The following is a 25,952-nucleotide window of genomic DNA, read 5'->3' on the forward strand; positions in this document are numbered from 1 at the left end:
GCCTCACCTCACTCCCTCAGGCAATTAAACTAGAATTTGTCCTCTCCTCCGAGGTTGGACACATAAGGAGCCAACCTCCCAGCCACTGTCTGAACCTCCTCTGGCCCTGAGAACTAAGGTCCCGGCTACTTCCGCTCCCGGGGGGCCCAAGACCGGAAGCGGAAGTGCGCTGGGGCAGCGGCGGCGGCGACGGCGACGGCGGCGGCGTCTAGCTGCTCTGCAGGGCGCCCGCGCGTGCTGTGGTTGGAGTGTCTCTTCCGGTTTTTGCTGGTGCGGTCTGGCCGCTCGGAAGGGCGGGGAGGGCCCCCAGGGGCCGGGCGGCCTGGGACAGCTGCCCTGGCTGAGGTGCTTCCTCCCCGTGGTTGCCTCGGGGCCGGGATGGATTGAGTACCGTTCGGACTCGCAGCCGCGTCCCCAACTTCTCCGGCCGGGTACCTCGTCCTCAGGTAACCCCCTTCCGGCAGACGGGACTCACTCATCCACCCAAAGGAAAATCACGAAGTACAGCCCAGGTCCTGCAGCCCAGGAATGGTGACACCGGCCAGCCCCAGTTCACCGGGCTCCCGGGTTTATCGGGCCTTACCCTATCGCCCTTATGCGATCACTGTGCATAAGCAATTCCCATTTTATTTAATGTGACATTTCATATTATCTAGCTCGGCAATGGGAAAGTTCGGTCTAAGTCTACATGTACAAATTGGTTTGAATGACTTGTCGAGTAAATTTTTTAAAATGGAATGCATCCTTTATCACATTCCATTGGGATGAGCTAGATGACGATTTTTTTTTTTTTTTTTTTGTGACTGACGATTTACAGTTCTTAAATTTAGGACCTGTTAATTTAGCTTTTGTCGCCTTCCCCTTTCATATCTCTTCCTTCTTTTCTTTTTTAATTTTTAAATATATTTTTATTGATTTCAGAGGAAGGGAGAGGGGAAGAGAGAGATAGAAACATCAATGATGAGAGAATCATCTATCGGCTGACTCCTGCATGTCCCACACTTGGGATGGAGCTTGAAACCTGGGCATGTGCCTTGACTGGGAATCGAACCCTGACCTCCTGGTTCATGGTTCGATGCTCAACCAATGAGCCACCCGGGCTGGGCTTTTAATTTGTGACTTTGTGAATACTGTACCAGTTTTTTTTTTTTTTCCTTTTTTTTTTTTCTGCGAGGTGAAGGTGTCTTAAGAAAAGCTATTTCTCAGTTATGTCACAAATCTTATCAAGGAAAAGTAAACGATTCATTTCTCTTTACTTCAGCTCAGTTACCCCAAACCTGTAAGTACCACAAAGCTTCAAAACACGCGGGACTCCAGGAAAAAGATGACATAGTTTTGTTAGTAATGGGAATTGAAATTGAGTTGGCCATAAAATGGGATGTCTTCTTTTAAATTTTTATTTTAAATAATAGGGTTAAAGTTCACTCTACTGAGAAATGAGGAAAAAAATAATTCTGGAGGAAAACTAAACATCAGATTTCAATTTTATGAGTGAGGTGTTTGTTTTCAGAAAGAATGCATGTCTCACCTTGCCTTTTTAGAAAGAATCAACATTCCTTAAAGACATCTGAAGTCTCTTGTGGATTGTATTATATGAACAGGCATTTAAAAAAAAAATCTTGTTGAGAATATTATAGATGTCTCCTTTTCTTCCCCTATAGTCCCCTCCATCTGGTTTCCACCCCACCCCCACTGTGCTGTCTATGTTCATAGGTAAGATCTTTGGTTAATCTCTTCTTGCCCTCTCCCACTTCCCTCTGAGGTTTGTCAGTCTGTTCCATGCTTCCATGCCTCTGATTCTATTTTATTCACCAGCTTATTTTGTTCATTAGATGTCTTGTTCGTTTATTTTGATATTTAGATTCAATTGTTGATATGTATTTGTTGTCTGAACAGGCATTATAAGCCATTTTTGTGGTGTTATATTTTTGTGTGTGCCTGTGTGTGTAGGCATGTGCCGCCTTAGGCCAGCTATGCAGAATTGTCCTTGGGGAGTGTTGATGGTTTGGCGCATTTTGTTGGGAGTGCCCTGGATGGACTGGGCCCTGAACTGGGGAAAACAATGCCACCAAAATAGATATAGTGCTTGTCTCTGTGGAGGTTTTATTCTAGTTGGGAAGACAGATTTTAAATTAATCATGACTAGGGCAATATGGAAACATGGAACAGGAGAACTTGGGGAGGAGGTCAGGAAAAGCATTTTAAAAGGGACAAATGTTTGAACCTCAAAGATGAGTTGTATGTAGTTAGACAAGGGATCGGACTGTGAAGTAGGAATGGGGAGGAGATTTGAGAGAGCATTTCCAGATGCACAGTCCCTCAGGCAGTACAAAGCCTAGTGGGTTCCAGGATCCAGAAAAGAATGGGAAAGCCAAAGTAGAGAAAACAAAACGTGGAATGGATGAGCCAGGTTGGAGGGGAAGGCATGGCCCTGAAGGCCATTATAAACTTTGGATCTTGTTCTAAGGCCATTGATTGGGAAGCCCCTGAATCAGAATTTTAAGCAGGGGAGTGACATGATTTTACTTGTGATTTAGACAAAACAGCAGTTGCTGGATTGAGCATGGAGTTTGGGATAGGTGGAGTCAGTATATAGGAACTTGGATAAGTTCAGGACTTAGATGATGGTAGTTGGGTCTTGAGGACGCTTGTGGAATGGGGAAGATGCCGTGTTTGAAACACATGTGAGAGGTAGAATTGAGTGTGCTGATATAAAGCAGGTGTTGGCAAACTTTGGCCTGTGGGCCAAATCTGACCCAATGCTGGTTCCTATAAATAGTTTTATTGGAATGCATTTTAAAAAATGTGTTCTTTTTATGGCCTTTTTTTGTGCTGCAACTGCAGTTAAATAGTTGCTATAGAGACCATATTGCCCAAAAGTCCTAAGGTATTTACTGTCTGGCCTTTTACAGCAAAGAAAAAGTTTGCCAACCTCTAGTATATAAAGTACTTAGTATGCATCAAGTGCTGTGCTGGTGGTGGGATTTTGGGGTCCTGAAAGAGTGGACAGAGCCCTCTATTTAGTTTATGTCATAGTTGGGGAGAGGGAGTCAATATCACCTAAACAAATAAATATAAAATCACAACTGGATAAGGGCAATGGAGGAAAAGTGGAGGTGGTTAGAGATATTGTGAGGGAATATAAGAGAAAAAAAGATCCTTTTTTTAGGGGAGAGGCAATAGTAGAAATGGTCATCTGCCATGGTCTGAAAGGTGGCATGGGGCTCAGTATGTTGCTTATTGGGTTTTTCACTTGGTCACCCCGATGGTGGCCCACAAAAATGGGGTTACCTGAGTCAAACCCCTGTTTGGTGTTCTGCTTCCACCCTCACCTCTTCTTATGCTCGGTCTGCTTGAATTGCAGGGAGGATGCCCACTGAGACATGAAACCCTGGCGCTGGTGTCACGGTGAGGGGTTGGGGATTCGGGTTGGTGGGGGTAGATAATTAGGTATCCTGAGCTCTGTCCCCTCTCTTCTCACCACCAGCTAAGAAAGAAAAGGGAGGGGAAGTGTGGAGCATCTTCTGCCCTGCTCCAGGGGAACCTAGTGACCTCTTTCAGTTCATGACCTCTGCTTTGGAGGAGGGGCTCTGCCTAATTCTGGAGTCTGACTGCAGAGTGGGGCTCATTTAGAGCTGGCCGCTGAGCTCCTCTAGGGCCATCCTTGCTCTCTCTTGTGAGACCTACCATAAACACATGGCTGTAGTAATTTAAGTTTAAATGAATGAAAATCCAATAACATTTAAAAAGTCAGTTTCTTAGTCGCCGGAGCCACATTTCCCAAGCACTCGGTAGCCACTTGGGCCTGTAGCTGCCCTTTAGGCAGGTGCAGACATTGGACATTCCCATCATCCCAGAGAGCTCTACTAGACAGTGCTGCCCCAGAGAATGCTGAACTTACAGGCTATAAAACTTTTCAGCTGCAACAGAAGTCCTATTTTAACGGGCATAAAAGATTACTAATTGCGTATGTAAGTCTTGGGAGGGGACCTAGGGACTGAAGCAATCAAACTCAAATTTCTGATGCCCTAAATAAGGAGTTTAGGAAAAACTCTCTAAGCTCAGAAGTACAGGCTCTGCCATCACTGGTCAGTGAAGTGACAAAGAGAGCCAAAACGTATACTTTTGGATTTGTCAAAATGTTACAAGAAAGTAAATGTTTTTAGCTTGGTGGGCCATGTGATCTCTGTTGCAGCAACTGCTCAATTCTGCCTTTGTAGCAAAAAATAGCCACGGAGATAGGTAAATGCATGGCATGGCTGTGTGCCAATAAAACTTTACTTACAAAAACAAGTTGCAGGTGGGCTTTGCTGAAGACTGGAATGGAGAGAGCTCCCTGTCCGAATGTTCCCTTCCCCAGTGATAATCAGTTGTCCTGCAGAATGGTGAGGGTGGTCCTTGCTGAGCCAGAATATATGTGCTGTCTTACGAATCAAATCATCTTCCAGGATGTGGCAGTGGATCTCATCTGGGAGTGGGCGTTGCTGGGCGCTGCACGGAGGAACCTGTGCAGATTTGGAATACTGGACAACTGTAGGACACTGGCCCCTAGGGGTAAGGCTGGCACCAAATGCATAAGTGCCTGCCACATGACCACAAAGATGTGGTATAGACTTCATGGTGTTTACTGTTCACTAGGTTCCACAGGATAACAGAGCCGCATCTGTTGCATTGACTTAATTTTTTCCGTGGTTAGGACTTGTGCAGGTCTCATTGACTTTGGCCTAGGGCTTCAGGGCTTAAAGAACCTCAGCCCCAGAGAGAAGTGTGTTTGTGGTTTGGGCCTTGGGTTCAGTGATCATTTTGCTACCTTTGTACTCATTCATTGTCTTGAGCTGAAGTCCACGTGGAAGCTGGGAGGCTGGTTGGGAAGCATTTGTTTTCCTCTGCAAGCCCTCCGTCAGCATGTGTGTCTTTCTGCAGGAGCAGGGGCACCACCATGCAAACCCAGGCTTGCCTCCCAGGTGGGGCCAAGAGAAGAGCTGAGGGCAGCAGACCGAGGCATTCTTTGTGCTGTGGGTGTGGGTCAGTACCAGGGGAGGCGGAGATCTTGTGACCAACCCTATTATGGGGTTGGTGCCTGGAAAGTGTCAGTCTTAGAGCATTTTAAAGGCCCTCTATTTTTAGGGGAAATAGGCTATTTGGTATGAGGTTTCTCAGGTAAGTTGCTTGAGGTTTTTTCTGTTTTCACATTTTAGCTCTTTGGTTTCAGAAAAAGATATGTTCCATTTTTTTTATTTTTATTTTTTGGAGAAAACTTGGGATATTCACAAACCACAAGATGCAACATTTTAAACTGCGCAATTCAGTGTTTTTTTAGTGTATTTACAAAATTGTGTTATCACCACTACTGTACTCCAAAACATTCCCATCATCTCGAAATGAAACCCTATGCCTGTTATCAGTCACTCCCCATACCCCCTCCCTCCAGCCCTTGGCAACCATTGATCTGCTTTCTATTTATATGGATTTGCTTGTTCTGGACATTTCATATAAATAATCATATAACATGTGACCTTTGGTATGTCATCTTTCACTCAGTATAACATTTTTGAGATTCATCCATGTTGTAGCATGCATCATTCTTTCCATTGTATGGATGATCCCCATTTTGTTTATGAGTAACAAACATCAGGTATTGATGGGTTGTTTATACTTTTTGGCAATGTGAATATGTTGTTGTGAACATTCATGTACAGGATTTCATGTGGACATGTTTTTAGTTTTCTTGAGTATATACTTGGGAATGAAGTTGCTGGGTCATATGGTAACCCTATGTTTAACTTTTTGAGGAACTGTCAAACTGTTGTCTAAGAACAGGTGCACCACTCTATGTTCCCACTAGCGGTGGATGAAGGTTTTGATTTCTCTACATCTTTACCCACATTGATTATCCAGTTCCTCTTAAAGTTAAACATTTCTATGTGTGTTGTCTAATTGCTTCTTGTTTGTCTGATAACATTCTTTCTGGCAACGTCAGTCTCATTCTCCGTGGAATCTTTTGCTCGGAAAAATAGCCTCTCATTTCCTCCTTGTTCCTGTAGCTTCCAAATTCCATAATAAGCTCTACACACTTTGCTCACTGATGCCTTCTTTCCTTTTAGTACCTCCCCAAGTTTAGGGTAAATATTAAAAAACAACAACAACACATATTTTTTTCTGTGTAAATTTCGTACCACTATTTCTTTCTGAACAAAGTGTCTTTTTTTGTTTTGTTTTGTTTTGTTACAATTCATTTTAGATTGGGAATCTCAACCTAAAGCCAAAGAGTCTACTCCTATGCAGGATATTTTGGAGGAAAATTCATCTCATGATTTGCAAATGGTAAGATTCATGGCAGGTGATCCTTTATTCCCTCTCATTGGAGAAGTTGATGGATATGTGGGTTGGAAATGCACCCAAGGGCCAGGGAGACATTTGAGCCAGGGCACTTCCTCGGGAGCATCCCCCACAGTGCTGGAGAGGACACTGTGGCTATGACTGTTCACACAGTCAGTGACTCTTTAATGTGGGTGAACTCTACCTGTTGCTCAAGACTCTTTCTTCATAGACAGTTCCTCCAAGTAAACATTCCCATCAGTGTGAGTCAGACATCGATTGTGTGAAATGTGATTTATCTGCAACAGTCATGAGAGACAGGCTGTCTGTTAGGGCGGCCCCAGGACAGTTATGAATGTGAGAGAGCCTGGTGGTGGAGCCTGCAGGGTCTTCGAAGAACTCAACCCGTGTAAACAAGGTGCACTTCTTCAAATGCTGAAAACGTGTTTCTGTTGGGAGCATCCCTGGGTGTGGCACAGATGCCGGGGAGCTTTTCATCATCATTCACCCCTTGTCAGGAGCAAACTTTGCTTGGAGAGAAGACATCTGAGGATTTAACTGTGGTGGGAAAGGCTTCTGGAGGAACCATACCTGGACATGAACAAGAGACCCCCCAGGAGAGAGGGCCACACTGATTATAAGGAGCATGGGAAAGTTGTCAGGGATCCCTCCCTGCTTAGGAGACAAGTTGAGACCCCAGACTGCAAAGAAGCCCTTTTCAAAGTGGAGAAGAACCTTCAGAACCAGCTTGTACATTACAGTGTATGAGAAGATACACATGGAGCCCCTCCATCCCCACTTTGGCTCTGAGTTCCTGCTTTCTCAAACTGCAGGAGCTTCCGAAATTTGGGTCCCCATTGTTGGGAATTTTGAAGGTTAGGGTTTAGATAGAGAAACACACAAAGCCCAGCTTCAACCCTGGACTGGGCCTACTTGTCCCAGAGTCAATGAGACCTCTGGGTTCCCTCAATCTGCACACCTTTCCCTCTGTCATGGATGGTGTTGACCTCTGTGCACCATAGATGCTGGCCCAGGGATAGGGTGGCGTGGTCTGGGTTGTAGAGACCTCTGTCCTGTTCCTGTGCCCTAAGCATGGGGAGCCTCACCCTGCATAGCCTGGTATGGGCTGCGGGGCAGCCAAAACCCTTACCCTGCACAGCTTGCAACAGACCCCAGGGCAGCTGAGACCCCCTCCTCCTCAGGTCCTCGATGTCCTTGTCTGACATTCTTGTTTAGGTAGAGGATGTCTTCCAGTAGCTGCTTGGAAAAGGGCATGTGCTTTTTGAGAACTTGAGATCTGCAAATGTGTTATTGGAGCTGCTGGATTGCAGGGGCCTCATCTGCCGTGATCGGTGCAGTAACCCCGTACAGAGCATTCTGTGTGTCACAGAGCTCTCGATGTGTGCTGAATGTAGGAATGAACAGAGAGGTGCTGCTGAAGGCATCTCCAGGCCCTCACCATCTCCATGTTTTGACTGGCAGGTGGACTGTGGGAGAAGGAAGGATGCCACGATGGACAGGTCCTCTCTGGTTTCTGTGGCTCTTTCCTCTCAGCATGGGGCTCCAGCACCTTCCGCAGAACTCCAGTCCGGCTCAGTAGTGAGCACCGAGTGTGGGCGAGGAGGGGTCTCCTGCTGCATCTGAGCCCCAGGAAATAGGCAGTCACAGAACGTTCTGAGTGGGCAGAGGAGATCCACTTCCAGACACATGTAGAGAAGTTGAGCAGTTCATCTCTAAGACACATCAGCCACAAGTGGTCGAGTTGGATTTGGAGCTGGGAGTTGAATCCGGGCCTAACTCCTTAGACCACCATCTCAAGAGGCAGAAGGGAGAGAGGGAAGAGTGTAGGTCAGAGCCTTCATTGGGGTTTCCACAGGGCAGGATAACAGGATTGGTGAGTTTGAATAATTCTGGGGGACCTGGTTGTCTGGCACCTGGTCTGGGTGATTTAGGACGGGGGAGTATTGGTTTTATAAGAAGTGGCTAGGTAGGTGGTTCTGGGTGGCATGGGAGACGTAAACAACGGGCTGGTAATTTGGCCCTATGATTGGTGGATGCCAAATATACAAACAATCTAAGAAAATACAGACCATGGTTCATACTCAGAACCAAGGGCTTTCAACCTTTCTGTGGTCAAACATCCTGTAGTGCCTCTGAGGGCTGGTGGCCTCACCTCCAGACAGGCTCCCCCAAAACCAGAAGGGGTCAGGTCTGTCATGATCTGCCCTTGGAGACCCTTGGTGGTGGCTGTGCCTTCAGTGGAGTAAAAGAGTCATCACGTCCAAAACTGCCAGACTCACGTGCCCCAATTTCTGACTTCACTATTCCTAAACCAAGGGTCTCTGAGGCCAAGGAAAGCCTCAGCTACCTCTGTCCTGATCAGCATTCTCCACTTCTTTTCTTAGGGGCCAGGGCTTGATTTGAGGATGCAGATCCGGCCCATGATGGGAGAGGGGGGGATACTTTCACCTCCAGAGGACCGGCCAGCTCTCTGGGAGTCGCCTTGGCCTTCTGGATACACGGTAAGCTTGGGAGGGGGTTTGCTGTGGGGGCCTCAGCCAGTAAGGCCAGGGTTCAGGATTTCTGTAAGTGAGGAGGCCAGAGGGGAAGAAGGCACCTAGGGCCTGCTGTTGGAAACACAAACTGGAGGCCCTGGCTTAGCTCCTAGTAAGAACTGAACAGGCCCCGGCATTTCTGCATGGAAGGCAAACCTCGAAGGTGGCAGGTGGCAGGGATTAGCGCTCTGACCTTGCCTTTTTTGGTCCAGCCTTTTTTCCTCCCAATCTTTCCACCCTCACAAACACCAGGAAACCTATAGGAATGAGCGGGTCCTGTGATCTAAGGGGTGGATTAGGAGTGTCCAGGCTGATGACTGAGAGTATCAGAAAGGGACATTTCCCTGAGGAGAAGGGGCCTCCCCCCTGCCCCTGCCCATCACCTGCCCTCAGAGACCTGTGCATTTGCTTCCCATCCACCACCAAGTCCTGCGAGCTTTTCCGCCAAGCTATAACCTACTTTTGACTGCTCCTCCTGTCCCTCCCGCTACCACCCTTCCTGGAGTCACCAGGAACTGCTTCTAACAGACTCCTGCTTCCACTGGTCCCACTCTGGGCATAGAGGCCAGCAGCATCCCTTAGAAGTGCAGGTCAGGTTAGATACCTTTCCAGAGCGAGCAGCCACCAGTAGAGGACCATTCAAATCCTTTCTCCCAGCAGGGCTTCCTTCCTAACTCCCCTCATTTTCATGGGTTCATGCCACACCTTTCCTCTACCCCTCAACCTGCAGGCACCCACTGCTAGCTTTGCTCCAGCGTTTCCCCCACAGCTGGAGGCTGCTCAGAGGAGGCCTCCTCCACTGGGGCCCCTTCTCTCTATCCTTCTTGGAGTTGCAGTTCTAACACAGTGATTAGCCTTGTCTTGAAGAATTGGGTAAATCTGGGCAGGTAATCAGGGCATGTCCTCATCTATACTAATAATAGAGAAATATGCAAATTATCCATTACAGCGTCACATCATGACCAGATCAGCAGGCTGTGTCTCCGCCCTCTGCTCAGGCAGCTGCAAGGCCTGGGGTAGGATAGGATATGATAGGAAGGGGATAAGAAAGGAGTGAGAGAGGAAGGCAGGCCTGCATGCAGACAGACGGAGAGGAGAAACAAATACAGAAAGGGAACAAGAAAAAGACACAGGAATGGAAAAGGGAAGGAAATGCGGGGCTGCACGCGGGAGGGGGTGGCGACCGTGGGGGTGGGGGAGCAGGTGTGCCCGGCAAGGGAGGAGGGCGGTGGCCCCTGGAGCAGGTGTGCCAGATGTGGGAGGAGGGCGGTGGCCCCTGGAGCAGGTGTGCCAGATGTGGGAGGAGGGCGGTGGCCCCTGGAGCAGGTGTGCCAGATGTGGGAGGAGGGCGGTAGCCCCTGGCACAGGCCATTGGTGGGGAGACACCCATGGGTCCGGGACGGAGTGGTGGACAGTTCGAGGCCTTCTGGACGGAGGTGCTCCTGCTTCGTGGCAGCAGCAGCAGTACCTGGGCTGCACGGGCCTCAGCCTCCCTCACTGGGCTGGGTGTCCTGGGCAGGGGATGGGAGCAGGACAGCGGTGGGGAGGCCGGGGAAGCGGGGGGCGGTGAACACCTGGCTGGGGCTGAGCCCTGGGCTGGGGGTTAACGCCCCTCCCCCCGCCCCCGAACGGAAGCTTTAAGAAGGGAGGGAGGGAGAGAATAACTTTATAAAGGGGTCAGTTGAGAGCAAAGTTAAAGAAGGAAAGAGGATGTATGAGTGAACTGTAGGAGTTATAATGAAAATCAAGTATAGTTGTGTACTGGGGACAGATTTTAAAAGTAGGAGTGAGAAAAGAAAAAAGATAAATGATAGTGAATAATTAGGCAGGTAGATAGATATTAAAACAGTGGAAGTAAGTAGAGGAGAATGTATGGGAAAGGTAGGATGAGAGAGAAAGAGGGAGGGGAGAAATGTTTTAAAGGGGAGCCCGCAGAGCTTAAAAGGAGAATGGGAAGAAGGAAGAAATGGGGGAGGGAGCAAAGCAGGTCCGAGGGAGGAAGCGAAGAAAAAAATTAAGGTGGGAAGGAAGGAAAAGGGGAGGGCGGGCAGGGGTAAAGATAAAGGAAAGAAGGAATGTGGGGAGGGAGGGAGGGAGGATAGGAGAAAGATGGGAAGAAGGATGATGGAAGAGAAGTAGGAAATGAGGAAAGAAAGTTTATAAAAGATGAGTAAGTAGGAAAAAGTGTTACATAAAGGAGACAGAAAAATTGTGTGAGAGGGAGAAGCCAATAAGGAAGTCAAATACAATTGTGTGTAAGGGGTAAGATTAAAAAAAAAGTTAATAGGGGTGACCAGGCTGGCAGGGGAGGGCAGCTAGGGGGATCAGGCAGGCAGGTAGAGTGGTTAGGGCAGGCAGGCAGGTGAGCGGTTAGGAGCCAGAAGTCCCGGATTGCCAGAGGGCTCCCGGATTGGAGAGGGTGCAGGTCGGGCTAAGGGACCTCCCCCCCCGCCCCCCCACGAATTTTGTGCACCAGGCCTCATATGTTCTCCAAATCAGGACCAGTCATGAGAATTCAGTCAGTGAGCAGGTGTGAGTGGATCCCTTCCATCACCATATGGCTCTAATCTGTGCCTGTCACTCTGTCCAGGGACTGAAAGCGGCTGTGCAGGTTCAGGGGGTGGCCACGCTGGAGCCTGAACTGGACGTTCCTGACCCCTGGGCGGCCAAGGGTTCTGGTGAGTGAGTCCTGGTGGAATCACAGTCAGGAGGGCCTGGCTGTCCTGTGGGAACTTGCATCTCCAGCCTTCATTTCCTCTGATGGCAGGCAGAATACTTAAGGGCCTCTCTCATTATCTGTGTGTTCAAGGGGAAAGACATTTCACAGTTCTCAGGTTTTTGTTTTTTGGGTTTCAGATCTTTTCTGTTTTGAAAGAGCAGGCCCCAGTGTCAACAACAACAAAAATGCTCTTTAACCAAAGGAGCTATTGTAATAAAACAATTGATATAGCCCTGGCCAGGTGGCTCAGTTGGTTGGAGCATTGTCCTGTATGTCAAAAGGTTGCAGGTTCAATCCCCAGTCTGGTCATCGATGGGAGGCAACCAACTGATGTTTCTGCCCCTCCAACCCCCCTCTCAAATATATCCTCAGGTGAGGATTAAGATAATTGATATTAAAAAATTAATATATTAAAAAAAGAGCAGGCCCCACTCAGCTGTGGCAAAAGGCCAGACGTCTCTTTAGGAGAGATTACATTCTTTACTACACAATTATGTAAAAGGCACATTTCCTGAGAAGTAGGGGGAAAAAATTCTGGAGGACAGAAAGCATCTTAACTTTAATTGCAAACACTGGATTACATCATAATTACTGTATCAAGTAGTTTGGCCAGATATTTTGCTGTTTGGAGAGAGTTTGGAGAGAGGATTTCAGGCCTAGGAACAGCTTCTGTAAAACCCCTCAGAGCCTGGTTTGCCCAGGGACCCATGGAAGGCTGTGGAAGGGGCAGAGGCGAGTGGAGAGAGTGGTATGAGCTGACGAGAGTGAACGGTCTCCAGATCATTTAGGGCCTGGAAGCGTGGGAACAGAACCCTGGCTCATGTTCTATACTGAGAGTAGGGGCACATTTAGGTGAGTGGTACTGTGCACCTGTGGCTCTAACAGAACTCACAGCACCTGGGAGGATGATGGCCTTCAGGGAAGATGTGAGTGGTGGATGCAGGCAGTTAGGAATGGAATGGTGGCGACCTAGAGTTAGGGCGAGTGTCCCTAAGACCACTCCCAGGTTTGGTGACTTACTAGAAGGTCTCATAGGGCACAGCATATAGTTGTATGTGTGGCTATGGTTTATCACAGGGAAAGGATACAAAGCAAAATCAGCCAAGGGAAAAGGTGCACGGGGTGAAGTCTGGAGGGAACCAGGCACAAGCTTCCAGACTCCTCTCCCAGCAGAATTATATGGGAAGCACTTAATTCCCCACAATGCGCTGGGACAACACGTGCGAAGTGTGTCTGCCAGGGAGGCTCATTAGAGACTCAGCACCCAGAGTTTTCACTAGTGGCTGGGCATGTAGGCACCCCTGCCCAGAACATACCTACATTCCAGACTCCTAGAAGGGAAGCAGGCATTCAGCACAAACTATACTGTACAAACTGTTTAAGCAGAGTTAACTCCTCTTATCAGTTAGTGTGGTGGGAACCCTCTTAAAATCCAAGTTCCCAGACCCCAGCCAAGGTCCAACCGTGCCATCAGGCCTTGCTAAGAAGCACCGTCAAGCCTGCTGTGTTAACTTTTATCTGCACAGTAGGTAAGCATGGAACATTCATGCTAAGACACATAGGAGGTCAAGTTGAGACAATTTGATGAGTAGTATGTACATTCATTTACCAGATGATCCAGAGCATTTATGTTCCAAATGCTGTGCGGGGGACAGGGTTGTGTCATCTAAGTCATGAGGGAGTGACATTTAAGTGGACCCAGGAGGGAGAAAGGTATGATGTGGCATTAACCACAGTGAGGACAGGGTTAGGAGGAAAGGAAGTGGGTGGGTGGAGTTGGGTGCTTCAAGTAGAGATGTCACTACTGATTTATTTTGGGGGGGATTAATTTTTGGGGTCTGTAGAGTGTCAGACAGGGGAGAGATTTCACATCTGAGGCAGGGATGTCACTTCCTGAGATTGGGAACACTGGAAGAGGAATAGCCTTTGAGAAGAAGGTGGTGAGTGCATTTTGTGTGTGTGTGTGTGTGTGTGTGTGTGTGTGTGGCAGGGGGAGATGAAACAACAGAAATTTATATCTCATAGGTCTAAAGGCACAGAAATCAAGATGTCTGCAGGGTGATACTTCCTATGAAATTTGGAGGGGAGGGTTCTTCTTTGCCTCTCTCCTAGCTTCTGCTGGTTGTTGGCATCCTTGGTGTTCCTTGGCTTGTAGATGCATCAATCCAATCTCTGCCTGCATTGTCATATGGTCTTCTCCCCTCATGTGTCCCTGTTTCTGTGTCTCTTTTCCTCTCAGTAGGACACCAGTCATTGGATTAACGGCCCACTCTGCTCCACTGTAACTTCATTTAACTAATTACATCTGCAAAAACTCTATTTTCAAATAAGGTCACATTCTGAGGGTACTGGGAGTTAGAACTTCCTCTTTTATTTGGAACACAATCCAACCAATAACAGTCTTCCCTCTGGCTCCCACAAATTGATGTCTCCAATTTTTACCCATTCCAGCAGTCTAAAATTTCATCTAATCTCATCAACTGAAAAAAGGCCCAAATTTTATCATGTAAATCATCCAAATTAGATATGGGTGAGACTTAGGGTGTGATCCATCTGGGGCAAACTTCTCTCCATTTGTGAACCTGTGAAACCAGAAAGGAGATCTCTGCTTCCAGAATACAATGGTGCGGCCTGCTTAGGACAGTCATTTCCATTCCCAACGGGAGAGAAAAAAGGGGCCATGAGTCCCAAGCAAGTTTACAACCCAGCAGGGGAAGATCAAGGCCTGAGAATAATCCTTGTTTCTTAGAGCTGCCTGCTGTGGCGACAGCCCTGCTTTCTAGCTCATTCTGGATATTCCATTCTTGTTCCCCAGATATGTAAGTGGAGAGATTGGAGTCGATGGTTGGGTGTCTGGTCTGGAATTCAGATCTGAGTCAGCATTGTCAAGTAGAGTTGGCCAAGTTAGAGGCAGGGTGCCAGCTGAGGCAGAGATTACTGAGGGAGATGAGAAGAGGAAGGTCTGCAACATGGGGATGCTAGCCAGAGGCGAGACGGAGGAGGAACTTATACAAAAAACTGGGAAGGAGACTGGGAGTGTGGGCACTGTGCATGTCCTTATGAGTGTGTGCATGGGTGTGTGTACACATGTGGTCACTAACAATCAGGGTGGGCAGCCCCTGGTTCTGTGAGTATGCTCACTGGGCCTCACAGCCCTCCCCTTCTCCTCTAGCTCTGCTTGCTCAGGACCCTGTGTGGCTGCAGGAGAAAAGTGTAGAGGAAGAAGCTGTGGTTCCTGGCGTGCTGTCTACCTGTGTACAGGTAAGTAAGAAGTGCACCTTGCTCTTCTTTCTTGCTTTGCCCCCTTGTTTCCTTCTCATTACCTGGAGCTTTATGACCCCACAGGGCTGACTTCCAGGCATCTAGGCACGGGGCTTCTCTCAGTGGGTGGAGGATGGCCCTGGCAACGAACACACCCCCTCAGTCAGAGCTTCCCCAGGTTGTAAGTGCCATGTTCTGCTGAGCATCAGGAGGAAAATAAAGCAAGGATGTGAGCTTGTCCTTGTCTCTTAACCATCATGGTCTCCTGGAGCAAATATTTCTCTCTTGCCTTTTTCTTGCCTGCCACATGCTTAGGTCTGCTGGACCCTGGGACTGAAGGGGAAATAAAACTGCAAGGGCTTCCTAGCTAATTGGTCAATGCTAAGTCCTGTCATGAAGTTGAGGTCCTTCGGCACTGTGCCTCTGGGTGCTGTCCCTCAGGAAGGGAAGAGTAGAGAGAGAATTCTAATTTTGAGCCTAAATCAAAGTGCAGATTCTGAGGTACCTCAGAGCCCCATCTGAAAATCCTCCACACAGTGTCTCTGTTCCCAGGCTTGCCAACTCCCCACCATCCTCTTAAGTGTTGGCAGAAGTGGCCCCTGACTGAGCCTGAATGGGTGTGCATTTTAGGAACCAGTCACCTTTGCAGATGTGACTGTGCTCTTCACCCCAGAAGAATGGATGTTTCTAGACTCTGCCCAGAGAAGCCTGTATAGAGACGTGATGCTAGAGAACTACAAGAACCTGACCTCTGTGGGTAAGGCTGGTCGTATTACTTCATCCATACACTCATGCAGCAAGAATGGGTTCCTGGAACTATGCTGGCTAGGAAACTGAGAGATGAAAAGACAGACAAGGCCAGGCTGAGGGACCCCACCGGTGCAGGAATCCTTGCTTTGGGCTTCTAATATGCATATAAGACCATTGGTTAATCTCTTCCCGCCCTCCCCCCTCCCTCTCCTCCGCCTGAGACTTATCAGTCTGTTCCATGTTTTCATGCATGTGGTTTCCACTCCTGCGTTGAGCATCTGCCTCCTGGTGGTCAGTGCGCGTCATAGCTACTGACAGTTGGATGGTTGCTTAGGCTTTTATATATATAGATAGTCTAGGGGCCTCCCCATGGAAATGTAGATCTATCTGCTGTTTCTGGGCTTTTCAAATACGTACATCCCTGAGCTAGGCCCTAGGTTTTGGGGACTGGAATGTCCCAGTGTCCTTGGGAACCTAGCGAGGAGCTTGTTCCTTAGTGAAAGAGCTCTGCTGTGCCCATCAACATTTAGGCATGCTCATTTCACGGCTTCTGTCTCCAGCGCCCTAATGACTTCAGAATATCAGCCCCGGTTTCATGGCAGGCGTAGTCTGCCCACACTACGTGTCTTTCCCCACAAGCAGGAGATCAGCTATGCAAACTCAGTACCTTTTCCTATTTGGAGCAAAGAGAAGAGCTGTGGATCACTGATAGAGGGATGTTCCCAGGAGTCCGAACAGGTGAGTGCCAGGCTAGCTCTCAGGGGAGCACTAGCTCTGATTGGTAAGATGAATGCTCAATTTGGAAAGTGTCATAGGGGTGCATACTTTCAACGCCTTTGACAGAGAAGGCTATTGGTTGAGCTCTCTTAGTGAGTGTTCACCTTTTTTCCTTTCTCTTTTTATCTCAAATACATTACTCTGTTTCATAGAATGATTTATCCCTCCATCCCTTCACAGTTAGCATTTCCACGTGTGTATTTCATCCAGTTCCTCCCTACTGTAGGTTGTTAATACTTACTCTCAACATCACAGAATACTTCCTTAGTAAATTATCTACCATTTCTATCCTTTTTCTCTGTGATTTCATGACTCCTCACATAGCCAAATGCCTTATAATTTTCCTTTGCTCTCTGGTACATTTCTCCTTTTCACCCTTCCTTCCCATATTTAAGATCAGTATTTAAAAAATAATCTACTTGTCTTAGCTTACTTTTTTGGTCATCTTGATCCTAGTTTCCTTCTCTGAACATTTAATTCCTCCCTCTTCCCTTTAATTCATTTCAGAACCTCAACCTCAACCCCAAGAGTCAATTCTTAAACAAGATACTTTTGTGAAGATTGCATCCATTGGCATAGAAAGGGTAAGGTACACAACAGTTATTCTTGGTCTTCTATAATAAGAAGTCTGGAGTTGCTGCTGGTTAGAAAAACAGCACATGAGGCTAGAGAGAGATTGAAGGCAAGGGGTGCTCACCAGGAGAAAGCAGTTTCTTGATAGAGAGTCTGTGAATGTCATGATGAAGCGGGGGAAAATTTGAAATGTAAATTAAGATGCATCTTCATAGAATTCCCACAACTAACCATGTTCCTAAATGGGACATAGACATGGTGCATTTAAAACTTAGTGTAGTCTTAAACAATTCAGAAAAAGTCTACATCTTAGAAGCCCCATGAAAGTAATGAAAATGATAGCTCTTTGTGGTATTGCATCCACTTGATAGAACTTAGGGTAAGAAATAGTACAGACACATGAAAATGGTAAAAGCTTCAGCTATAGAAATGTCTTGACTCTACACACAATTTACTTGAGGTAGAATGTCGATGATTATAATGAAATATTTAGTCTTCACATTTTCCTCAATTGACAGGAGCAACCTCTGCATGGAGAAAAACTCTATAATGAACTTGGGGAACCCTTTAACAGTATCAAACAACTTTTTCAGTGTGAGAGAATTTATGTTGGAGGCCACCCCTATGAATGCCAGAGAGTGGGAATCCTTCTTCCAGACCACTCACCTAATAGTGCATGAGAAGACCCATAGTGGACATAGTGGAGATAAAACCTATGCATGTAACAAATGTGAAAAATCCTTCAGATACAGCTCTGACCTTACCAGGCACGAGAAGACTCATACCTCAGAGAAGTACTTTGAATGTCAAGAATGTAGGCATGCCTTCAAGTACTCCCTCGAACCTGCGACGCCACATGAGGACACACACAGGAGAGAAACTTTTGAATGTAGTCAGTGTGGAAAAACCTTCACAAGGAACTTTAACCTGATTTTGCACCAGAGAAACCACACGGGTGAAAAGCCCTATGAATGTAAGGATTGTGGGAAAGCTTTTAATCAGCCATCTTCTCTGAGGAGCCATATAAGAACTCACACTGGAGAGAAGCCCTTTGAATGCAGTCAGTGTGGGAAAGCTTTCAGGGAACAATTCGTCACTGAAGACTCATTTGCGAACTCATACCAGAGAGAAACCATATGAGTGTAACCAGTGTGGAAAGCCCTTCCGGACGAGTACCCATCTGAATGTTCACAAGAGGATCCACACGGGGGAGAAACTTTATGAGTGTACTACTTGTGGTCAGGTGTTGAGTCGTCTCTCAACCCTCAAGAGTCACATGCGAACCCACACTGGAGAGAAGCCCTACGCATGCCAGGAGTGTGGGCGAGCCTTTAGTGAGCCCTCATCCCTCAGGAAACATGCAAGGACCCATACTGGCAAGAAGCCCTATGTCTGTCAGGAGTGTGGTGCGAGCCTTTGGTCAGTCTTCACACCTTATTGTACACGTTGAGAACACACACTACAGGAAAACCCTATGAATGTAATCAGTGTGAGAAAGCGTTCAGGCATAGCTCTTCACTTACTGTGCATAAAAGGATTCATACCAGGAGAGACAACGTTAGGAATGGCAGCCTGCCTTATCAGTGTCTCATTCATTTGGTAGGCCCCTTGCTAATTAACTTCCAATTTATAAAAATATAAACATTTGGGCCTATAATAATCTCTTACAGTACTTGTTTAGCTGCATAACATGTTTTGATGTCTAATTTAATTTTTGTTTAATTCTAAATATTGTTTTAGTTTCTATTATTAAATCTTTGACACATTACTTACTTGTAATTAGATTTTTAAATAACTACGCATGGTTATGTTTTTGTATAATTATTTATAGTGGAATGCATAAATCTTACGAGTTAGATGAGTTGGACAGGTGTATATATACATGTAACCAACACCCTATTCAAGATACAGAGCATGTCTATCATTCTGGAAAGTTCCTGCATATATCTGGGTGTTTCTTACTTGCCTTTTTGTTGTTGGTTTCTAATTTAATTACATTGAGCAGACTGTGTGGTCTTTGGGTTACTGAATCTTAGGTATTTGTTGAGATTTCTTTTTGGTCTAGTATGGCACATCCTACTAGTTGTCTCCCAAAACTGCCCTTTCTTCTTTACAACAGAACCTAAGTTTTTTGTTCACATTGGTAATGTGCACTATTAAAAAACCTCCATCTCCCAGTCCTTCTAGCAGTTAGAGAAGCCCACATCGCCCAGTTCTGGTCAGTATGAGAAGTCACTGGGTGTGACTCCTGGGAAAGAGGTTGGAAAGGAGTGGTTTCATTTAGCCAGGCTCCTCTACTTGCCTTTTGCAAGTAGACGTGGTGTCCAGTGCTAGAGGAGCCATCTGTGACCATGAGGATAAAAGCTACAGGCTAAAGAGAGTGTGGCCAGAAGTTACAAACATTCTGGTTCCACAGTTGGTATCTTTATGTGTCTATACCAGCCCCGAACTATTTATTTCTGAATATCTTGTTAGATGCATTTCTTGCTAGTATGTGATATTGGCTTTTTGAGGAGGGAGGTGGAGAGGGGAAGGCAAAGATGGGCTTATTACAGTTGAATACAATTTCTAACAGATGCACTTAATATATGGTCAGTTTTTATAAGTGCTTTCATGGGTGGTTGAAATCAATGTATTCTACATAAGTCTACTAATTCAAGCCTATTATTTGTGTTTCAAAATCTGCACATTTATAATAAACTAGAGGCCTGATGCACTAAGATTCATGCAAGAATGGGCCTTCCTTCCCCTGGCTGCTGGCACTGCCATTGCTCTGGCCCGGAGCTGCCTTTCTGCCTTTGCTCCAGCCCAGAGCCACCTTTCTACCTTCCCAAGCTGCCCAGAGGCACTGAGCGGCTGGGGTGGTGTGGAACGCCTGCGTCGTCACCATGGTGAAGATGCAAGAGTCCCGCCCCCCACCGCTTGGTGCCTGTGTATGCAAATTAACCAGCCATCTTTGTTGGGTTAATTTGCATACTCCTGATTGGCTGGTGGGCGTCGTGAAGGTACAGTCAATTTGCATATTTCTCTTTTATTAGTGTAGATACTAGAGGCCTGGTGCATGAAATTTGTGCACGGGGGTGTGTGTCCTTTAGCCCAGCCTGCACCCTCTCCAATTTGGGACCCCTCGAGGGATGTCCAACTGCCCGTTTAGGCCCGATCCTGGCATCCTGACTCATAATCCAGGACTGCTGGCTCCCAACCGCTCACTTGCCTGCCTGCCTGATTTCCCATAACTGATTCTGCCTGCCAGCCTAATCACCCCCTAACCACTCCCCTGCCAGCCTGATTGATGCCTAACTGCTCCCCTGCTGGCCCAATTGCCCCTAGCTGCCCTCCCTTGCCAGCCTGGTCACCCCTAACGGCCCTCCCCTGCTGGCCGGGTCGCCCCTAACTGTCCTCCCCTGCAGGCCTGATCATCCCAACTGCCCTCCCCTGCTGGCCCAGTCACCCCTAACTGCCCTCCCTTGCCAGCCTGGTTGCCCCTAACTGCCCTCCCCTGCCGGCCTGATTCCCCCTAACTGCCCTCCCCTGCAGGCCTGGTCCCCCCAACTGCCCTCCCCTGCAGGTCTTGTCCCTCCCAACTACCTTTCCCTGCAGGCTTGGTCACCCCTAACTGCCCTCCCCTGCCAGCCCAGTCACCCCTAACTGCCCTCCCCTGCCAGCCTGGTCACCCCTAAATGCTCTCCCCTGCAAGCCCGGTCGCTCCCAACTGCCTTCCCCTGCAGGCCTGGTTGCCTCCAACTGCCCTCCCCTGCAGGCCTGGTTCCCCCCAACTGCCCTCCTCTGCAGGGCTGGTCCCCCCCACCTGCCCTCCCCTGCAGGTCTGAGTCCACCCCCCCCCCCAACTGTCCTCCCCTGCAGGCCTGGTTGCCCCCAACTGCCCTCCTTTGCCAGCCCAGTCACCCCTAACTGCCCTCCCCTGCAGGCCTGATTGCCCCCAACTGCCCTCCCTTTCAGGCCTGGTCACTCCCAACTGCCCTCCCCTGCTGGCCTGATCGCCCACAACTGCCCTCCCCTGCTGGCCATCTTGTGTCCACATGGGGGGCAGCCATCTTGTGTGTTGGAGTGATGATTAATTTGCATATTACCTCTTTATTATATAGGATTATATAGGATTGGTTATTATATAGGATTGGTCTCTGTCTTAATCAGTTCAGGCAACTATAACAAAAATACTATAGTCTGGGTGGCTTACTAGTATAAACAACATAAATTTATTTCTCACAGTTCTGGAGCCTGGAAGTCTAAGATCAAGGCACTGGCAAATTCAATGTCTGCTTCGTCGTTCACAGATGGCCAGCTTCTCTCTCTGTACTCACATGACAGAAGGATTGAGGGAGCCTTTGGTGTCCCTTTTATAAGAGTACTAACCCATCCAAGAGGGGTCTACTCCCATAATCTAATCACCCTCCAAAGGCCCCATCTCCAGCTACCATCGCACTGGGGAAGGCATTAACATATGAGTGTTGGTAGACACAAATGTTTGGTCCATAGCAGTTTCTGATCTATCATTTACTAAAAGAGATACATTTAACCCTCCTGCCATGATTGTGGATTGCTGAATAAATCTTATTATTCTATCATTTTTAAATTTATATATTTTGAAGCAATTAAATAAACTTTTTTGGTAATTTTTTTCTGGTATCTGCAAAGTGTTTCATTTTTTTAATTTAAAAAAATTGTTATTGTTGGAAATATTACATACTGTATTTTTCCATGTATAAGACACCCCCATGTATAAGATGCCCCCCACTTTTCCAACCCCAAATTAAGAAATCAATATTTTAAACATTTTGTTGGTTTTCCTGTTAAGGCTTTCTTTTTTTGGCATCTTAAGGAGTTGTTCTTCCTGTTTTCTCCATTGTCTGACCATATACTCAGTGGGAGGAGGTCCAAATTGTCTCTTTGCAGCTCTTTCCAGGCTCTTTTGCATAGCTGACTACATTCAGTTTGAATTTTGCAGAGTAAGACAATCGCTTACTGGTATTTATCTTTTTATTTTTTGACATCTTTATGGGCTCAGAACACTCTGGTCCCCATTGCATCTGCACACTCTCCACCTCCTCTAATTACAGCATCAGTTGACGTCAGTAACAATAAAGCTTGTGATTGGAGGAAGCCTGTTTAACAAGGTATAGGCAACTACGCACTGCGCGGCTCCCTCCTCAGCTGACTTCTGTATATAACACACCCCTTATTTTCAGTCTAATGATTTTGGAAAAACAGCGTCTTATACACAGGAAAATATGGTATGTCCCCTGTTTCCCCCCATTGACCCCTTCTAGCCCTTCCCTACCACCAGCCCCAGGCCTTCACCACCCTATTGTCTGCATCCATGGGTTATGCATATATGCATACAAGTTTTTTGGTTGATCTCTTCCCACCTACCCACCCCTGCCTTCCCTCTGAGATTCAGCAGTCTGTTCCATGCTTCTATGTCTTTGGATCTATTTTATTTGTCAGTTTATTTTGTTAATTAGATTCCACATATGAGTGAGATCATGAGATACTTGTCTTTCTCTGACTGGCTTATTTCACTTAGCATAATACTCTCCAGGTTACTCCATGCTGCATAGTATTCCATGTTGTAAAGGTACTACAGCTTTTTAGTCCACTCGTCTACTGATGGGCACTTGGGCTGTTTCTAGATTTTAGCTATTGTAAATTGTGCTGCTATGAACATAGGGGTGCATACATTCTTTCTGATTAGTGTTTCATGTTTCTTAGGATATCCAGTGGAAGCTTGGTTCTCAAACCTAAGGCTGTTTGAGAAGCGATTTGTTCGAAACTGAATCATTTTTTTCCCATTAGAAATAATGTAAATTGAGGACAAATATGTGATACCTTAATCAATAAAGAAATTAAAAAAAAGAAATAATGTAAATTGAATTAATATGTTCCAGACCCCCAAATGATTTCCTGTTTTAAACTTTCTTATATATAGTACATGTCTAATGTACTGTTTAATCTATAAATAAACACTTCTTTTCTTAAATTTATCAAACCACACCCTGCTAGCCTCAAAGGAATTTTTCATATATCACTGCTTCCGAAATCTATCACTGGCTAGTTACTTTTCCTTTATCCAATAAACAACAGTTTTTCTACCTCTTCAATGGCCTGTGATTGTTGTTTTGTCAGTACTTTCACACCCTTAGCAACATTAGCACTCTCTTTTTTTAAACAGCACTCTTGATGGCCTCTTTAGGTTTTTAAAGTTGTGCCAGTCCTTCATTTTGCCAGCAACAAATGAATTCTCTTCTTTGTTGCCTGAGAGACACATTTGTTATGCTGAGGTATCAGCATGAAAGAGTTGTCAGTTGGAAAACTGAAGTTTTGGTTGATGACTGAGACTTTTAAAAAATATATATATTTTATTGATTTTTTACAGAGAGGAAGGGAGAGGGAAAGAGAGTTAGAAACATCGATCAGCTGCCTCTTGCACACCTCCAACTGTGGATGTGCCTGCAACCAAGGTACATGCCCTTGACCAGAATCGAACCTGGGACCTTTCAGTCTGCAGGCCGACACTCTATTCACTGAGCCAAACCAGTTAGGGTGATGACAGACATTTTTTCTGTGAACAACTTGGTCAAGAACTGAATTGTTTGAGATGGGAGATTTTCAAAAAACGAGGTTTAACTGTGTTCCTAGAAGTGGGATCACTAGGCCATATGGCAGTTCCATTTTGAGGAAACGCCACACTATTTTCCATAGTGGTTGTACCAGTCTGCATAGCCACCAGCAGTGTACTAGGGTTCCCTTTTCTCCACACCCTCTCCAGCACTTGCTTGTTGATTTATTGATGGTAGCCATTCTGGAAGGTGTGAGGTGGTATCTCATTGTCATTTTAATCTGCATCTCTCTGATGATTAGTGACATTGAACATTTTTTCATATTACTTGGCCATTTGTATGTCCTCTTTGGAGAAGTGTCTATTCAGGTCCTCTGCCCATTTTTAAATTAGATTACTTATTATCCTTTTGTTGAGTTTCATGAGTACTTTATATATTTTGGAAATTAACCTCTATTTTTTAATAACCAATTTTTTAAGAGAAGTTTTACCAATTTTCCTGTCTACCCTTGCCCCCACACATGTATAGCCTCCCTCATTATCAACATCACGCACTGGTATGGTGCATTTGTTAAAATTGATGAGCCTACATCGATGCTTCATAATCACCAAAAGTCCGTAGTTTGCATTAGTGTTCACTCTTGGTGTTGTACATTCTATTGCTTGCATACTTTTCAATTGATCATTCTTGTAAAATTTACATGAAACACCTTCTAATAAATATCTTTCTATGAATACGAGAGTATTTCTCTAAGGTAGACTCAAAGAAGTGGGATTTGTGGGCCCTAGGATATGTGCATCTTAAACTTTCATAGCTAGTAACAAATTGCTGATTAAAGTAAGTGTGTATATTAATTTATCCTAGTACTTAATGAGAATATCCATTTCACTCTGGTCTAATGAATGTTGAATATTATCCAACTCTATATTTTTCTAATTCCTGCAATATTAGCTTCTTGTATTAATTTCCGTATTCTTGATTACTATGTCTTAGCATTTTTCTTTTTCTGTTAATGACCTATAATTTTCTCTTTCTAATATATTTTTATCATTTTATCATTGAAATTTAAAAATTATCTATTAATCTCTTATTAACATTAAAATATTTTATGTAGTCTTCAGGCTTCATTAATGGTGTTCTTTATCATCCAAAAACTTTAAGTAGTAAAGCTTGTTAGTTTTTTCTATGCCTTTGGATTTTGATTAAAGGTATGTTGTTAATGAAATTTTAAATTGTAGCCTCTGTTTTCTTTTGAAATTTCCCATATGTTCATACATATTGCCCTTTTTCCAGGAGAATGGGGTTTCTCAACTTGGAGTAACAGAACATGATATTTCCTATTAAAAGTTATTCTCTTTACATCTTGTATGTTTTTGTAGACATTTTATAGTTTTTAATAGTGAAAAGGTAGACATCTGTTTTTAGCGTCTGTATAATATAAGGGAGTTTAGAACAGAGTTTCTCAACCTCAGCATTATTGATTGACATTCGGGGGGCTGGATACTTTTTGTGGCTGTCCTGTCCTGTACATTATAGAATGCTGAGCAGAATCTCTTGCCTGCACTTATTACAGTAGGTACCCCTCCAGCTGTGAAACTAAAGATGTCTCCAGAAATTGCCAAATGTTCCCTAGGACAAAATATCCCCCAGGTGATAACTACTACTTTAGAGCCTTTAACATATTATTCATAATTATTAAAGTTCTGTGTCTGTTAGTTTAGCCCTCAGTGTGATTGTGTTGAGCTTTTCATGGACTGTTTTTGCTGATGTATTTCATAATTTCTGGTTGAATGCTGGAAAATGTGTGTAGAACAGTGGACACTAAGGTTTATATTATTAATTATTGGCAGTTAGGCACACCTATATTTTTACTAGAATATTTTTGAGAGAGCTATCTAGTGGTAGTCATTGTATCTGGGTTTCATTATATTCTAGTGCTATCTTGTTATCTTGTGCTTATGGTGGGGCTGTTTTGACAGAGGGTTTTCATCATTTGCTTCATTGTCAGCTGTAGACGTTCCCTGTGAAGCTGCATCTCAGAGAGGGTCTCTCCACATTCCTGCCACTCCCTCGGAGATTCTATACTATCATGATTACTCACACTTGGCCCTTAGCAATTAATTAAATATTTAGATGAATTATTTTTAACTATTCATTTTGCATCCAAATAACTTCCTTTGTGCTCTGCCATAAATGAACCAGTTCTCCTGGTGGTCTCTTCTTGGATGACCCTGTCTTTCTTTAGATTTTAGGTTATTTTGTTGCCCTTTACCTCAATTGTCTTATGGGTTCAAGAAAATGAATGATTTTGTAGTTTACATGGATTTTTTATTGTTAGGTTGGGAGCAATACTCATTTCCATTTTTTGTTTGCTAGGCAGAGAAGTTCAGATTCTCTCAAATTTCTCCTAATATTTTAATA

The 25,952-nt window shown here is 45.5% G+C and overlaps 1 protein-coding gene across 8 annotated transcripts; it reads left to right on the forward strand.

Annotated features, from left to right (window-relative positions):
• Positions 1 to 215: 215 nt before the first annotated feature.
• Positions 216 to 17,781, forward strand: ZNF333 (zinc finger protein 333). 8 transcript variants are annotated; one of them, XM_079772308.1, is made up of 11 exons: positions 216 to 446; positions 1,662 to 1,713; positions 3,365 to 3,408; positions 6,242 to 6,324; positions 8,724 to 8,840; positions 11,464 to 11,551; positions 14,765 to 14,853; positions 15,484 to 15,610; positions 16,243 to 16,341; positions 16,888 to 16,964; positions 17,472 to 17,781. In XM_079772308.1, exons 3-11 carry the CDS (start codon positions 3,384 to 3,386, stop codon positions 17,631 to 17,633), a joined length of 867 nt encoding a protein of 288 aa, XP_079628434.1. In that variant the 5' UTR covers positions 216 to 446; positions 1,662 to 1,713; positions 3,365 to 3,383; the 3' UTR covers positions 17,634 to 17,781. The 8 variants fall into 8 exon arrangements, with proteins under 8 accessions (XP_079628434.1, XP_079628436.1, XP_079628435.1 ...); XM_079772310.1 differs by lacking the exon at positions 1,662 to 1,713 and adding an exon at positions 4,449 to 4,554; XM_079772309.1 differs by lacking the exon at positions 1,662 to 1,713.
• The last annotated feature ends 8,171 nt before the right edge of the window (positions 17,782 to 25,952 follow it).

This window comes from Cnephaeus nilssonii (assembly GCF_951640355.1).
Source record: "Cnephaeus nilssonii genome assembly, chromosome: 5".
NCBI lineage: Eukaryota > Metazoa > Chordata > Mammalia > Chiroptera > Vespertilionidae > Cnephaeus > Cnephaeus nilssonii.